The sequence below is a fragment of the Corvus moneduloides genome, chromosome 1 (genome assembly GCF_009650955.1).
Source record: "Corvus moneduloides isolate bCorMon1 chromosome 1, bCorMon1.pri, whole genome shotgun sequence".
In the NCBI taxonomy this organism is placed as follows: domain Eukaryota; kingdom Metazoa; phylum Chordata; class Aves; order Passeriformes; family Corvidae; genus Corvus; species Corvus moneduloides.
The window spans coordinates 6,327,980-6,344,952 of record NC_045476.1 but is presented as its reverse complement, the minus strand read 5'-3'; the positions used below and the strand labels follow the sequence as shown (position 1 = coordinate 6,344,952).

The 16,973-nt window shown below is 40.9% G+C and overlaps 1 protein-coding gene across 4 annotated transcripts in view; it reads right to left on the bottom strand.

Annotated features, from left to right (window-relative positions):
- Window positions 1-16,973, bottom strand: part of GALNT11 (polypeptide N-acetylgalactosaminyltransferase 11) — a 55,384-nt gene that overhangs the window by 27,415 nt on the left and 10,996 nt on the right. For 3 of the 4 annotated variants that reach the window (XM_032098843.1, XM_032098859.1, XM_032098850.1), the window contains exons 2-6: window positions 11,820-12,152; window positions 7,986-8,109; window positions 6,462-6,628; window positions 2,185-2,310; window positions 638-887 (exon numbers count right to left, since the gene is read on the bottom strand). In XM_032098843.1, coding sequence (XP_031954734.1) covers window positions 638-887; window positions 2,185-2,310; window positions 6,462-6,628; window positions 7,986-8,109; window positions 11,820-12,114 — 962 coding nt within the window. In that variant the 5' untranslated portion in view covers window positions 12,115-12,152. Of the gene's footprint in view, window positions 1-637; window positions 888-2,184; window positions 2,311-6,461; window positions 6,629-7,985; window positions 8,110-11,819; window positions 12,153-13,823; window positions 13,894-16,973 lie in introns of those variants that run through there. The other variant, XM_032098863.1, reaches the window with a different exon arrangement.

Sequence of the window (16,973 nt, the reverse complement as noted above, 5' to 3'; positions counted from 1 at the left end):
TCCACTAGAGCCAGATATTGCCAGTTCTGTACAGGTCACACAGCCATCAGTGGTTAAAAGATAAGGAAGGTAACTTTCAAATCCCAGTTTTGAGCTTTACTGAGACTTTTGTTTTAAAACAACTCTCAGAAGACCGCAAAAACAAATTGCTATTACCACAAACACAGATTTTCCCAATCTAGCAGTTCTTTAGCATTTCATCACAGAAATTATATAGCTCGTATTAATGGGATATGCAGGCTATTCCTGCCACAAAGGCAGCATCCAAATTGTCATTAAGCCAAGCACATCAGCAGACTGGAAACAAACATCAATGCATAGCTCAAAAGTGAAATTATTGGACAGGTTTAATACAGACTATCATAAGCTCCCTCAGAATTTTGTCTTCAGCAAAAGCTGCTATTGTATAAGCATTTTCCAAAAGTATGACCTAATAAAACCGATATATCTAATTTATGATTAAATGCAAGAAATTAAAGTGAAATAGTTGTGGGTGAAATAAACAAGTCAGATGTTTGACAGGTTAGCCATCTGCTCCTAAACCCGCACAGCCAGAGAACACTCCCTACTGCTTAGAAAGTGCTTCTGCTCATGCCTGTATTACACGAAGCTTCTCACCACAGAGGAGGAACCTTACTTGATTGGAGCAGTGGCTCCCTCGGGTCCTTCCAGTTCTGACAAAGGAACAAGATCCCATTTGAAGTGCAGGCCCCAGTTAAAGCCCCCCCGCACAACAGGGGAGGAGCTGTAAGTGAGGGTATCAGCACTGATGATGTCGATCACAGGGCACACCACAGTCCTGCGATCCTCTCTGATGGGAGTCAGCAGAGGCTGCAACCACATCTCGTTCACCTCGCAGTGACTGTCCAGGAACACCAGCACTTTCCCTGCAGAGCACACAAAACAAAAATCCATGGTGCCATGGAACACAAACGTGCAATTAAGTGCAAACACACGTGCATTCAACAAAGCAATACTCGTCAATTTACGTGGAGATTGCCTGCCACAGTCAGTAGGAACAGTTTGATCTATGACACATCCTCCTGCTCAGTTGGTCTAAAAAGGCATCAGCATCTTTATGACACAACATAAAATTTATTTAACACTACAATAACGTGGAAGAGATGGGAAACAGCTTTAAAGAAAACAACTCCAGAACATGCAAATATAACAAGTCACCCCACAGACAGTATTGACTGGGCATGGGGATGGAACTCTAGCAGTTCAAAAGAGCAGTCAAATTATTTTAAATTGCACTGACTGAAATGAATTTTAGCACAGCTTGGAAAATGCAAGCAGAATCTTCTCCCTGGATTATACCATTACAACGCTAATGAGTAAACACCAATTAAGAGACTCATCTGCCACTCAAAATTATTTAAGAAAGTAGCACACACTTTCTCAGATGCCAAAGAATTTAACTGAAAGCACATTCTGGTAAAGGTTGTTTATAAAGCACCAAATACTGGTTTTCCCAACTAACACTCACTGCAACAGAAGAGCTTATGCAAGAAAAATTGCTATTAGATTTGAGAACTGGAAACCAGATTAGCGTACCTTAAAAGGGAGCAGATTTCATTTTAGACCAAAAGTTTGCACAAAAAACATGCAAAAAATATTCTGTAACTGCAATATCTTGACCACATGGAGATGCTCCTGAGACAACATTCTTTGAGGGCAAGAATAGGGAAAATTCTACATTGTCTCACTAACACTTCAGTCATTGTTTGAGATAGTGCAGGGGAAGATCTGGGATGATGATAAGTTGTGTTAGTAACTTTCAATAAAACAAGTTACTTTTTTAGAGCACGATACTGATTTTGTTTCACAATTTCACTTACCCAGTCTAAAAAAGTACCTCATTTTATTGAAAGCAAATGTCTCCAGGGAAAAAAAGAAAATAATGAACAGCTGAGACACTCAAAGTGTCTCAAGGTTTAAAAACCACTCAAATTTGAACCCAAATTTGCAGTTATCATTTGAGATAGTGCAGGGGAAAAAAGACATGGGACAATGCTAAGTTGTGTAGCTTAAAGTGTGGCATGACAAGCAGAGCCCCTGCAGGGGGCTAAAGTAACCACAGGTCAAACATTCAACATCTGAAAAGCTGCACTACAAAAAGAGAAGTCACCCAACGAACTTACTGCCAAAGTATGCAAGGAAAAGAGAAATAAGCAAGGGTACCTGTGGCATGAGAGGCTCCAATCATCCTTCCTCTAATCAAGCCTTCCCTCTTCTCATTTCTTACCAATTTTGTGGTTTTGGGAAGCTGAGTTTTAACATATTCACTCAAGTCTTTTTTCAAGTCAGCTGAGAAAAGGAAAACAGAAGTTCAACAACAGGCCAGAAATTCTGAAAGCTTTGTTTAAAGTCCCAAGACATTTAAATCAAAAATGGCCAAAATCTTGATCAAAAAGTTACCCTGACAAAGCACAGCTTCAAACCAGGAGTATCATAAGGACAGTCAGTCATCCCACATCCTACACTTCCCCTCCAATGCCTTTAGCACATTACTCATGTTAACTGGAACTACTAGACTCAAAAAACAGTGCTGTTCAAAGAAACACATTTCCAAATCCTTCTCCTGTCAACTGGCATTTGCAACAGATGCAACAATAAACGTTTCACACAGGCAAATGACTTCAATTACTGCATTCCATACAGGAAAACAAATGCTGACACCTTTCAGAAGAAGCATGAAGACACCTTATATTATCTGTACCTGCTTAACTGACAGAACAACAGATACAAAGTACAACTCACTCACAGCTGGTGGCTTTACGAAAACCCAAAGGGATCAAAGATTCTGCCGGCAAGCCTGTGCTTTTGAAGGAGTACAGAGTTCACTGAAGTCTATAGGCACTACTGTAGCACTACTGTAACTTAGCTAACATCAATGGCAATTTTAAGAGTAACAATACTTCTTTCACCCAAGGTCAGTGGTTTCTAACATTAGAGCGGGACTACTGAAGAGAAGATAGACACATAAAGACTGAAGTAATGGAAAAGCATAAGTTAATAAGCTTATGAAGATATAAAGAGGAATATAAAATGAGAAAGAAAAACAAAAACCAACTGAGACTTCATAGAGAACCTTGGTATAGAGAGGCAGACAGACTTTCATCAGAGAATATGCCAAAATAAACATCATTCTGATGAATGTCAGCTCAAACATTAAAGTTGTTGTTAACAAGATTAAATGCCAATGGAATATATGTGGAAGTCAGAGCTATAACCTTAAGGAGGAATAAGAACTTTCAGGCAGGAGCAGTCTCCTAGAAAATTGATGAAATAGTCTCTAAGGTGCTACCCAAATGAGATATCCAAGCAAGCATGACAGACACATTTGCAAATGTAAAATAAAATAGTGTTTGAGTCATTCTTCACCTGATTCATTTTAGCAAGAGAAGAACAGCATACACCTGCAGAAACAATGGGCCAGCACAAAGCAGAAAAGCTCAGTTATCAAACTCAGCTCTTACAGCAGACGAGGCAAATAAACAAGGAAAGAGTTTTGCAACTGCAAACTTCTAAAAACAAAACAAAAAATTTTAAATATAAATAAATAAAAAGGGGAAAAGATGTCACATCCATATCAGGAGCTAAACCAGGTCCACAACACGAGCTTGAGCAGCAGAACGTAAGAGCCAGTAGAGTTTTGATCCACACAAAATGGCATTCTGCTAGCAACTGTGCCCGTATCACAGATCATCCTCAACAGGCAGATTTGTCTCACTATGAAGTTTTGGGAATTTTGTTGTTGATGGGTTTTTGCGTGCTGCCCTCATGTCCACTGGGAACACCGATTACTTCTGATATAACCCAAAAAATTGCTTCAATATAGCCTGTCTGAGAAATTTTGCTCCAAGGAGAAAATTGCTCCCCTTTAGCCAGTCTTCAAAAATTACTTTAGGCATTACCTTCCTCCACATCTACGCAACAAAGGCAAAATGGGACCTGGGATGGGAATCTGGAGTGTTATTATTTTAAACTATTTTTAAGTACTGAGTTGCAGACAATTGGCTCCTTTTCTGTTCTTCAATCTCTCCTACAGAGAAGAATGCCTCCAGTAACAGCCTTCAAAACACATCCTCAGGCTTTTCCATAACAGGTTAAGGCTAAATCAGGGAGAAAGAGGCTATATCAGAAAAAGAAATCCTGCCTTTCAGGGAATGGAAAAAAAATACAACAGTGGGCTCAGCTGAGCCACGGCAATTCCTGCTCAGCTAGTAAGACTGTTGATGATTGAGTCTAAGAAGCTTTCTGCGGCAAAATTAGGTGCAATGGTCCAAGGTTTGCACAACAGCACAGATGTGTAGCACAGTTCCCATATTTACAAGTGAAGAATTAGAGAGAATTTGACCCAAAACACCACTTCAGAAAGCAGGCAATGGAAGGAAAATTAATTAAAAAACAAAACAAAGGGGCATAAAGATCAAGCAATCTGCCCAAGCTCATGAGATCTATAGCACAGCCAAAGTTTTTATCCGTTTCCTCAGACCCCAAACCATCTTTGCCGTTCTTCTGCTATAAGAATCCATCCCTTAAAACTAAGCAGCAGTAAAAATATAGGATCCTTAGCATCAAGAGCAATAATTCTGTGTGTAAACAATACCTCCTTCTGCCTTTGGCTTCAGAACAAGTTCATTTGAAGTCAGAAAGACAAAAATAACTACTTGAATGTTTTGAACTTAATTTGGTTCAAATTAGCAACTTTGCTAATTGCTTCAATTTAACAACAGACCAGAAGAGTGATGGTATTACTGCCTCAACACAGGCATCAATCAAATGTATCCTCACATTCAAAAGACTGAGTTTTGAAGTAAGGCAAGTTCTGAATACAAAACAAATTGCACAAGACACTTCATAGAAAGGCATATGTTCCCAAAACACAAAACAAAACAAGCTTTTAAATATTACACATTCTTTTCTTAGCAAGGAAGAGTGTTTGATCTTTGCTATCTCTTGTATCTCGACATTTGATCTGACCTCAGAGAAATCAACTTCCAGCATAACAAGAGAATACCATTCTACAGCAGACATACCTAACCAGTCTCTTAGAGCCAGTGAGACCTTAAACCAGAAGCCAAACAATGAGACCAAGGGAGCTAAAATTACATATATTAAATAAAAATACAATCTAAAAGTCATTTTTAAAATGCAAAAAATTGTGGACTTGTATAGATGTGAGTAGGGAACTTGCAGAGTCCTGCTGGCAAGAACTGCTATACTAACACATTCCTCACCAGGCATTTGAAGGGCCAAAATGAAGAGCTTTTGGAGGGCCACGCTTGAATTGTGTGTCTGTCTTTACCTTGTCTGTCGATCGAGAGAAAAAGCAGCAATCCTTCAACAGGAGCAAAGCAACTCTGCAGGGTCTACCCTTCCAGGGCCCCTGCGTGCCTGCGGGAGCAGAGGCTGCTCCCAGAGGCAGGACAGCCGCTGCCGGGGTGGCCACAAGAGGCTGTTCGAGAGCCACGCAGAGCCCTCCCGGCCACGCTGAGCTCCGGCCCCAGCACGCTGCTGGTCCGAGACGCTGAGCAAGTACAAAACACGGCACTGTTTCCATAGTGGCACAGCAACCCATCCACAAGCCTGCAGCCGGGTGTGTCTGTGTGCCTCCAGCACCTTTCAGATGCATTCACCGCGAGTAGTGGCCTCTCTGTCATCTGCTCTGAGCACCTGAGCAGCCCAAGCAAGGAACTGCTAAGAAAACCCAAACGATAAACAACTGCTTCATGACCTCCACTCATCACTGTGTGCAAGACCGGGCATAAGAGGAGCGGAGCACCTCCCTTGTGAAAGCAGGGGAAAGTTGGGGCTGTTCAGCCTGGAGAAGAGAAGGTTTTGTGGAGACTTCATTGCAACCTTCCTATATCTGAAGGAACCCTACAGGGAAGCTGGGGAGGGACTCATCATCAGCAACTGGAGTGACAGCAAAAGGAGTAATTGGTACAAAGTGAAAGAAAGGAAATTTAGGTTAGATACTCTACAGTTAGAAATTCTATTCTGTGAGGGTTGTGAGACACTAGAACAGGTTGCTCAGGGAGGTTGTGGATGTCCCATCCCTGGAAGCATTCAAGGCCAGGTTGAATAGGGCCTTGAGCAATCTGGTCTAGCAGGAGGTGCCCCTGCCCATGGCAGCAGGGGTTGGAACTGGATGATCTTTAAGGTCCCTTCCAGCCCCCTAACATTCTTTGAGTCTGTGATTAGTAGCTTCAAAACCTGATTTTGAATGTTGAAGCCGGTATGATACAAAGCTCATCAGTAAAATGGCACCAGTGGCAAAGAGGATGCCACCTTGGGCATCTCAGGACACCACACATCCCTACTGGCTGGCACTTTCTGGAGATGGGCTGCAGTACAAATTGGTTTTGCATCACAACTTCCACTATTTATTTTGATCAGTCAATAAAGCACAGGAAGGCCCAGAAGTTAACATTCCTGAAAGGGTCTCTCACCCAATTCACTGTTGTCATCCACCAGAATGATTTCGTGCAGGAGGTGAGCAGGGGTGCGGTCCAGGACGCTGTGCACTGTGCGGAGCAGGGCTGAGAGTGCCTCATTGTAGAAACAGATCACGACACTGGCAGAGGGCAGATCAGCAGGGTAGGACTTCGCTCTGCATCTACAAACAGGAATAAAGTCATCATCACTATTTACAGAGGGGTTTCCACAGAGCTGGGTCATTGCTGAAACTTCATAAATAACAAGCAAACATTAAATGTGTAGGAGGAACCCCTAACGTGAACATAACGAGCCCAGACATGTAACAGCTACAGCGGGCTCAGCATAGTAAGTTACTCTCCACATAATACAGACTCAAAGTTAACACTGCTGCTTGTGTTACAGAGGATATCATGGACTGAGGTGGGAAGAACCAGAGATCCTCAAGACAGAGAACAGAAGATAGTGAGGGCTTGTTTCAGCTGTCACAACACTGTCTAGTACCATGAGGTAGCTCAGACATGTACAAGAAGCACAAATATGACACGAGGCCCACAAAAATACCGTAGCTTTATTGGCCAGCTGCTGGACACAAGTTGGATACCCAGAAAACTTCCACTGGTGCTAAAAACCTATTTACACAACCAAGGTTGGGATTCAGAGGGCAGATTAAGACACTTAAGCCTAGTCACTGCTGTCAGTGCAGTCTAAATGGTGTTCAGCTCACCCTAAGGCTGTCAAGTGTGTTTTGTCAGCTGAAGAGCTCTGCATGCTTCATTAACTGCACTGACTGGATCTCTGCTAATTATAATAAAAGCAGAAACAACTGACTAACAAGCAGTTATCTAAGCATCTTAATCTGCAAGCTGAATCCCACTCAAAGCAAAAGATCATTATTTCTTCTTATTTTCAAAGCCTGTCCTTACTTCTAATAGGGCACAGCATCACCAATTAATGCCATATGAAGGTGCCAGGCTGGGGGATCCAATAAACATAAGAAAATATAAATGAAAACCTGAAAGTATAGAAGAAAAGCTTTCATTTATTCTGAATGAGCTCAGTTCTGGGAGAGACATATCAGCAAGTACAATTCATTACATTTACCCAGACCAGAGAAACCAGTAGAAAAATAGACGCAGGTTTATTTATTTTTCAGTGTTGGGACTTATTGTTGCTACAGAGGTGAGTTGTTCCCCTCACTACATGCACCAGATAGATTATAGAAAAATATCTGCTCTTTAATAGAAAATATTCAGAGCAGTGCACAATCTATCATGTACCTTTAGCAGTTGATAAAAAAAAAAATCAGATCTCCAGAAACAATATTCAGTCAAAAAAGACAGAAAAGACCAAAGAATAAAAACTCTAGCCTCAAGCACTCCTGTTAAATAGTTGAAAAATCTGCCTTCAGCAACACATGAAGATGAAACAGTGTATGACAGAAATGTTATACCAAAAATATTAAATACTACATCAGGTGTAACAAGCCATTGAGCACATGAAACTATACCACATTCTCTCCAAAATTCAGCACCTACTTTGCATCTCTTGTATCAGGCACCTCCCTGTGGTATCCCAGTCGATTGCTGATAAGCATATTGAAAGCATGCTTCTGATAGCCCAAGTCTCTCACTTCCTGATCTTCTTCATTAAAAATCATTCCTGCAAAAGTAACACGCCTAGATCAGCTAACAGTCTCAAAAACACCATTTGAAAGAAATCAAGGATTGAAACTTATACTTTAACCTCTTCTGAAGTCCATTATATTCTTAAAAACCCCTCTGGTTTTGCAAAGTGTGTATTTGTGCAACTATTTCTGCTCCCTCCCACAAACAGGCAGCACTTAGCAGCTGTTAATAAAGTTAAATCCTTCTCCAAAGACTGCTGGCTCCACCGTGTTTATTGCCTCCCTTCACTCACATGGCCTCTAATTCACAGCACCAGCTAAAACCAACATCAAACAAGCAACAGAGGATAGAGTTTGGCATACAATGAATCAGCATCTATCCCTACAGGTGACAGGTCTGTAATGGGATTTTTGAGAGAGGAAATACATTTAGAATGGTAGAAAAACCTCACAATAGCAGCTCAAATTTCATGCAGTTCTGAAGTCTGTGGCAATAAAAATAGCTACGCAAGAACTGTAAACTTTTTTTTATCTCACCTGGGACTTTGACAGCAAGTAAAACACCACCAGAGCTGCTGTTCATTGATTATTTTAACAGAAGTGGCAACTGTTACTACGCATGGCAGAAGAAGTTGGTATCAGGAAATGTACTGCTATAAGCCAAGATGAAATTTTCAATGCCATCCTGCCTGCCTTGACTTGGTGCCACAGGCTTCTCTCACTGAGCCACGTACTTACCAGTGTGAATAGAACCAAACCAGTGTGGTGCTTCACACAACTCTATGAGGGAAAGACAGCTGGTGTCTGCTACCACCTGTGCCTCCAGCCACTTCTACAACAATATAGGCAGGAGAGTGATTATTTTTTATTGTCTCTATTCAGCTGGCTGCACAGAATGAGATGCTTTCTCTTCAGTTATTTTCAGGCTACACAGGCAATTTCACTGAAATCTCAGTACAAGAAATGAGCAAGGGTCATGTCAGTTATCTCTTTCCACCCTACCCATCATCTCCATATCATTCAAAATCTGCAGAAAACAAGAGGGTTCCTCATTAATGCTACCATATATCCAGGAAAATGTTCCATGCCTTCTCAGAATAATTCAGATTGAAACGGACACCTGGTCTAATCTCCTTCCCAAAAGCAGATCCAGCTAGATCAGGTTGCTCAGGACCAGTGCAGTTGAGTTTTGAAAGCCTTCAGTATCTCTAAAGATGGAGATTCTACAAGCTCTTATTTCCCTGTTCAAGCATTTGACCACCATCACACTGAAAATGTTCTTCCTCTTCCATAACTGAAATCCCCTCGCTCCAATTTCTTATCAGAATCCCATGCACTATGGAAGGAGTCTGCCTCCATCTTCCTACAGCCTCCCACTCAGCTGCTGCTGACAGCAATAAAATCTCACCCCTCAGCATTCTCTCTGAGGCAGAATAAACTCAATCCTCTCAGCCTGTCTCCACACCTCGTGTTCTCCAGTTTTCATCAGCTATGCAAAAGCCAGCTGATCTTGAGCCTGGAGAAAATTAGTTGGGTTAAACACAAAAGAGAATTAATTTTTAAAGTTTGAAATGGAAAAAAGCTTCAAAACAAGTAATTCATCTGGGCCTTCAGAGCACAGCTGTGTCTCAATTACAAAGTCTACCTACAGGTATCAGGTGACCTTCTGGAGGGAATTCCATGCATCCACATTCCCACCATTTACATTTACCACCCTGTGGCTCTCAGTCCTGAGCTCAGCAATGGCAATGCAGCTGCACTATCAAACAGCTCAAGAGTAAATGCCCTGACATTTGTGCAGGACCAAGTGGGAAGCGCTGGGCTGTGATACCTGTGAGATACACGGGACACACCCACAGAGTGTCTCGTGACTGGCTGTCCTGCTGATGGGTGAGTGCTCCCGCTGCGGATGAGCTGCATCGTGGGGGTAGGAATGAGGTCTCTTTACAGAGGCAGTGTCACTCCCCCAGCACCAGCAGCCTAAAGGGGTCAGTCAGTCCTCCTATGAACCACATCCATTCCCAAAGGAAGGTCTTCAGCTGGTCAGTTCAGACACCCAGCTCCGTCATTCTGGCATAATCAGTGGCACAGTGTGCTGTGGTCACCTTAAAATGTTTTCTTCATACTAAGCATGCACTTAAAACACACCCCAAATGTTTCATTCTACAATCCATCCATAGTCAACCACTAACTACATTTTTCTGATCTTATTAATATATCTAAGGAGCTCTAATATTTTTAAAACCTTCTCATGAAGAACAGTATCAAATGCATGCAAAAGGCCTGAAAAATTTCAGTTCAAAGAGCAGACAGAAACCCTTGGAAAACAAGGGGTTTGCAATCAAAACCTCAGTTTAGGCTTTACTTCAGCAGTGTTACATGGTTCTCACAGATTAATGAAAAAAAAAAAAAAGATAGACTGACCTACCAGATGACAGTTTGATTTTGACTATCATACACCAACTTTAATTTTTTTTTTTTTTTTTGCTTTGCATGTTTATCACTGTCCTAACCTAGACAGACAGGAAGCCCTTTCCTACAACACCTCATCTTAAGAGCTGCCTCCTGATGATTGACACAGGATTTATCCTGGCACTTGGCTTTCACCAACCAAACCAGTCATTTGATTTGAAGATCAAAGGACTCCTCAGTTAAAAAGCTCCATTTCTTTCCTGGCCCGTACTGAAGAGTTGAAAAGAAATGGCCACCTCTGGACTGGCCTTCACCTCACTTGGTGCTCAGGCTTTTTGCAGTGAACTGATAAACACTTACAATGCCACAGGGCAACATGAACTGCCATTTTTCTAACATATCCACACAAGTCTAATGACCAACTCAGAAAGTGAAGTTTGGTTAAGTTCTATAAACTCACGAAGCTCATGATTCACCATTCATCCACACTCGTGACAGTGGACTTCACTGAGATCTGAGCATTAAACTCTGGCTATGAAGGTTTCTGTGCTGTATTTCCCAAAGCAGCAGCAGAAACCAACAACCCAACACTCTGCCATAACACCCAGCTTCTGCCTCCAGACTCAAATCAAGTTTTAAGCCAGTACACAATATGCCTGTTTGCACATCTAAAAACAGCAGTGAATATGCTGTAAGCACTTGAATACAAAAAGCATTTTAATTTGGAACACAGAACTAAATCACCTCACTGATGAAACATACTCTAGTGAAACATACAGACCTTTTCTGGTACAAAGTAAGTAGGATTTGGCTCTAACCATTGTCATCTCAACCTCGCATTTTAAGTTTGTCCTACATGCATTTCTTATAGATTAAGTCATACTCCAAGCACATTCTCCAAATCAATGGGTCCTCTTTATTGTTTATTGATATCAAACTATTTTTAATTACTGCATGTAAGTAGTTTTTCTGTAGCTAATTAAAGCTTATGTATTTGAGTCCAATTAATACAGGAGTAAGATATGAAACAAGCACACACTGAACCTTCCAAAAGCAAGATTTAGTTCATCAAGGGCAGACTTGTGCTATAACCCAGTCCTCATCAGCACTGACCCAGCATAGATGCAAATGCTAGAAAGAGTGTATTTTGGATTAAGCACTGTAGAATAAATTTTAAGTAATTCCTAATGAAAAGAGCCACGAGTGCCACCTGTATTTTAACTAACAAAATTTCTTCATTATACACTTTCCCTTGTGATTTTTTTTTACAGAACACTATCTCATTTCTTCTGTTGTTTTACTAAGTTTGTCACCAACACTGAAAACTACTTACCCATTTCAGGAGAGAATTCTATCTCCCCCTTAACTGGGTCCTGGATATGATTTCCAAAAGAGTTTCCTATCTTATTCTCTTTCTGTTGCAATTCAGGTATATTAACTGGCCCCCGTGTAAAACGGGGGTAGAATTTTTTTGGAAATGGCCTCTGAGGTTCCAGCCCCTTGATGGGCACATTCTTGAAGGATTGATTCTCTTCACTGAAGTTGAAATAAACAAAGAGCAGAAGTGTCCAGGTCACAGATGTGAAGAGGCACCCGTAGCAGAAATAGCGAAGTGTGACACTTCCCATTGTAGACTCAGCATCGTTGAGGGCCCATTCTCAATTACCTGAAAAAGAGTGAAAACACATTTTGAGAGTGCTGCCTGTTACCTTAGGAAATACATTCTATAGGTTAGTTAAGAGATTTTTAGAACTTAAACTTTAAGCACAGACCTTAAGAAGTAAATCCCTTTTCACTCTCCCATTCAAAAAGTAAACATGACCAGTTTTCACATTTAATGTGGATACCACTGCTTCAAAACATGGAGCAAACAATCACTAAGAGCCCAGTGACAGACCAAAATTAAAGGTAAAAATTATTAATTTTCCTCAGAATAGTTATATACTTATCTCTGTTCAACAACAGTATATTTCTAGTATGCCTGCCTTGAATTAAACCTATAACTATATAATTAAATATACTATACACAGGGAATTGATTCTTCACTGAATTGTTTTGGCTGGAAGGGACATCTGGAGGTCACCTTGTCCAACCCCCTTGCTGACGCAGGGCCACTCGGAGCCAGTTGCCCAAGAGTAGGTCCACATGTATCCATTTTTGTAGTTCAGATCCTATCCTAAAGCATGGAATGAGAGAATACAGATTCAAAAAAGCCACATAGTTCAGTTCTTCTTGCCCCAAATTTAAGAACAGCCATCATGAGTGTCCCAGGAGTTCCAGAAAACATGGGGTACAATTGAACAGCACACAGCACCAAGATAGTCACATTTACAGATAATCTTCTCCACAGAAAGAAAACAGGGGATAGGGAAAGAAGAAAAAGCTCTAAGGTAATTTACTGGGTTCCTCCAGGCCTCTGCAGACTCCAGAAAAGCTTTCATATTCCCTGGAGAAGATGCTCATCTAGAGCTGGAAGGAAACCACCCAGACTAGAGTTTTACTTTAGACATCCACAATTTTCCCAAGCTATATTGGAAATTACTGTCATAAGCAAAACTGTGAAGTAAAGCAAATGAAGCTGGTGAAAATATTTTATTTATGGGCCCGGAGAACTGGGTAGACTTTCTGGAGTTCCCCAAATCTAAAAAAAGCTCAACACCCTCCCCCCACCCTGCAAAAGAAACCCAACAAAACCAACCAAACAAAAACCCCAAACAACACACAAAAAACCCCCACACTAACAAAAAAATCCCCCCAAGCCTTAAAAGCTATACAGATCAGTTCCCCAAACTCAGGGGGAAACAAAAACACTGACTCAAAGAATTTGATTTTCTTTCATCACTGTGTAACCACAACAAGTAACACAGTACTGGTTGAACAGTAACAAAAAGTCAGGAAATAATTTAATCACCTTTAATTAGCAAAAATTTTGTTCTAAGAAAACAAATATTGGGGTGAGAGTCAATCATTTATCCTGATGCATTTTTCAAACTACTCAAAAAGTCAAAAACCACCAGAAGTCTTCAGGTCAGGGTGGCAAAGAACAAACCAGAACTTTTATGAGTACAAACAAATTATTCTTTCTCAATATGGGAAACTACTAAATAAAGGTAGAAGCTGCTAATGATCCCAAAGAACATTATAAAGACACCATGTACTTTGGTAATGTAATTCTGAGTCCTTAGTGACTCGCATCCAAAAAGAATATATGTCAAAATTCAAGCTTACATTTCCCAGACGCCAGCAGGTCATCATCTCCCAAGAATAAAATATCCACAGTGTAAAGCAAAAAACCAAAACGCACCCTCGTCAAAAATAATTTACCCATTGTTCTTACCATGTCAAACTCCCTCACTCCTGCAAGGCAACAATCTATGCAGCAGTTGAGCCCAGGGAGCTTAAAAAGGTCTTACGCAGGGTTTAAATCTCAGGCTGACCCTGTGCATACAGATGAATTGCACTCTCTGTGAAACTGGCTCTCTGTCACACAGAAATCTCACTGCTGAACTGCAAAGCCATGAAATTAGTCAGGCACCGAATGCTCTGGAGCAGAAACGATTTAAGAAAATCCTTGTTTTAGCTAGCAGAATAGGTTTACCAGTTAGAGAAGTATAGATGACCAATCCCCAGCACCTCACGCCCTGTGCTAACACAATCATACCAAGGTGAAGCTTGGCTCAGAAAAAGCACATGAGGCTGCAGAGGAGCAAGAGCAGATAAACAATTATATCCTCTCATTATAATACTTCTTGTTGCTTGGCGGTCTGCAGACAATTAATGCTTCTCCATAAAAGAGGATCTGGGTGCTTGCCAGGTTCTTTTTGCATGGCTACCAGAAGGTCATCTGCTGTAAGATTTGTCCAAGCCTAACATACTGCTCCTCAAAAACTGCTGGAGGTGTTTTTCCATTCACTATGGTAACACAGATGGACAATCCTAACATGCACTGACACTTCGGAACAGAACTGTCCTAGTAAGATAAAGATTACTATAACAGAGAAGGAACCATTTCACGTCAGAGTTGTTTAAGGATGCATCTACACTGCAGCTTGCACAGAGAAACACCAAACATAATTTATTCTATCTCTGGTAACAGTCAGAAGACAGGCACACAGAGCAGAATTCCTCACGGATTAAGTATTTCCCTAGTTCCTTGCATCTCTTTCATAGCTCAGAGCTACACCTGCTGCTGTGGCACTTCCACCCACAGTAAGGTTAAAGTCTGCTGTGACTGACATCAGGCACACTCAGATTAAAGAGGAAGGAATAAATTACTAATCACCAGAGTGAGGACATTGCTGTACATCCCTTCTATCTCCAGAGAGCTCTCTGAACAGGCTAAAAGCTCATGCTTGGCTACTGCTACAAAAGTAATAAATGCAAACCATAGCTAAACAAACCAGATATTTCCACCTGATCCTTGCTAGATCTGCTTCACCTTTTTTTCCTCTCCTTCACTATTTTGGCATTTTGTAAAATGATAAAGATGTTGAAATACTGCATTTAAATCAAATTACAGAACCTCCACAATGAACAGTTCAGCACCTTGCTATTCAACCAAGACACTTGGTAATTTATTTGGCAGGAAAATACAGACTCACTAGTTAGACAATTCTGAAGGAAGAATGGAAAAAAAAATAACTCTGTGTATGAAAAGCACATTGAGGCTTATTAGTTTACCTTATTCACCAACATATACGTATTTAAAGAAACACTGTCCTTTAGATTTCAACAACTTCTACCATTTGAGCAGAGTCATGATCTGTGTCAGAGCTGCACGCTCCAGTTTTAGACAGTTTTCAATTGACTGACTTCTTACAGATGTGGTTTAGGCCAGAGGAGGTTTCCAAGTCTTCAGCCGTGTCAGTCCTGCTTGGGATCTGCCCTGAGGAACCTTTCCAGCCCTACACTTGTATGCATACAAAGCACAGTCACATTAATGTATCTCTGCCTCTCCTCACCATACCAACAAACAAGAATCCCTCCACTCATTTCCGTGTGCAACAAAAGAATAACCACTTTGGTAAGTGCCAGAGGGAGAAGGAGAGGAGACTGCAGCTGGTCACAAGGACACAGGAGGAAACACTCAGTTCATGGAGCCTGACACTCAACCCTTGATTCTTACCTCATCCATCTCCCTATCCATGACCTCCTTCCATGTAGACACAGTGAATAAAAGTCTTACTTTGTCCTGATTCCTTTGCTCTCCAGTGTTGTGAAGTCTTCTAGGAAATACGTTTTGCCAATTTACCCAATGACTACCTCAGCCTACGGAAGGTGATAATACCTTGATGAGTGTCTTAAACATCCATCCTCTCCCAGTTGGTTTCTCCAAGCAGGATTTTGAAACTTAAGTAAAGCCAAATCCTTCTTTAGTTGTTCTCACTGTTTTTTTCTTAAATAGAGAAAACCTGTTCCTGAATACAGGAGATGCAGAGGACATGCCTTTCAAATCCAAAGTATTAAGATCTTTCTCAGCCCTGATACACACTGCATGAGAAAAACAGATTACATGTATTTTTAACTCAACAGCCTAAAGCTCTGCTAATGCAAGCACAGCTGGCAGGTTTGAACAGTTAGATAGAAACAACTGAAATCAAAAAAAGCAGAATTGTATTATTCAGATAACCTTGTCAGTGGGCTCATAAGAATAATTTTCATATATGCAATACTGTAACAATGAATCTAGTCACCAATAAATTGCTATTTGGACAGTACAGTTAAAACCCTTTTCTATTTATTTATTCAAGTGCAAACAAAACCACTAAATGCCACAGAAGAATAATCCATGATTTAAACATAGCAAGAAGACTTGTTTCATAGTACAGTTCATCACAAATTTTACTGGAAAGAGACTAGGTTTGAAGGGTCTATCATGCATCTCCCCTTCGTTTCTGAAAAGTAATACAGCTGCCAAAAGTAAAAAACACCTCAAACAATTCTCCTTTCCAAAAACTCGAGTAGTAGACAACTAAACAGAAGGCATTGCTTTTCCCTTGGCAAGAAAGGAGCTTCCAGAGCAAGTAAAAAATGATAACACCTTTAAGTATTTTACAGGCAGTCATTCCCATGCCCTAGAGATGGATGGAGTTCACGGCTGTTCACTCTGGCGTGCCCAGGAATCCAGGGACACTTCAACATGACAAACATAAATCATCCAAGGTGGCAGTATCTCCTACATCAGGAAATTACAATCCAGTTTGGAAGCAAGAAAGAAAAAAAACATATTTTAGAAGCTGCCTCCATCAGCATCAGCTTAGAAGAGACCGAGACTGAAAGGCACAGTATTCTGAGAATTCCTAACCAAACATTCAGCCTTTCAGTGTCTCTCTTGTTGCTCTGTTTTGACTGTCATATATTTATTGCCTGACAGTTTTCCTTTGGCAAAGCCTTGGAACTGAGTTTGCAGACCTACATGCCAGAAATGCCAGGAGTAAAATACTGCCCTCTGATTTCCATGAATTCCAGTACGTAAGTCTCAGTTCCT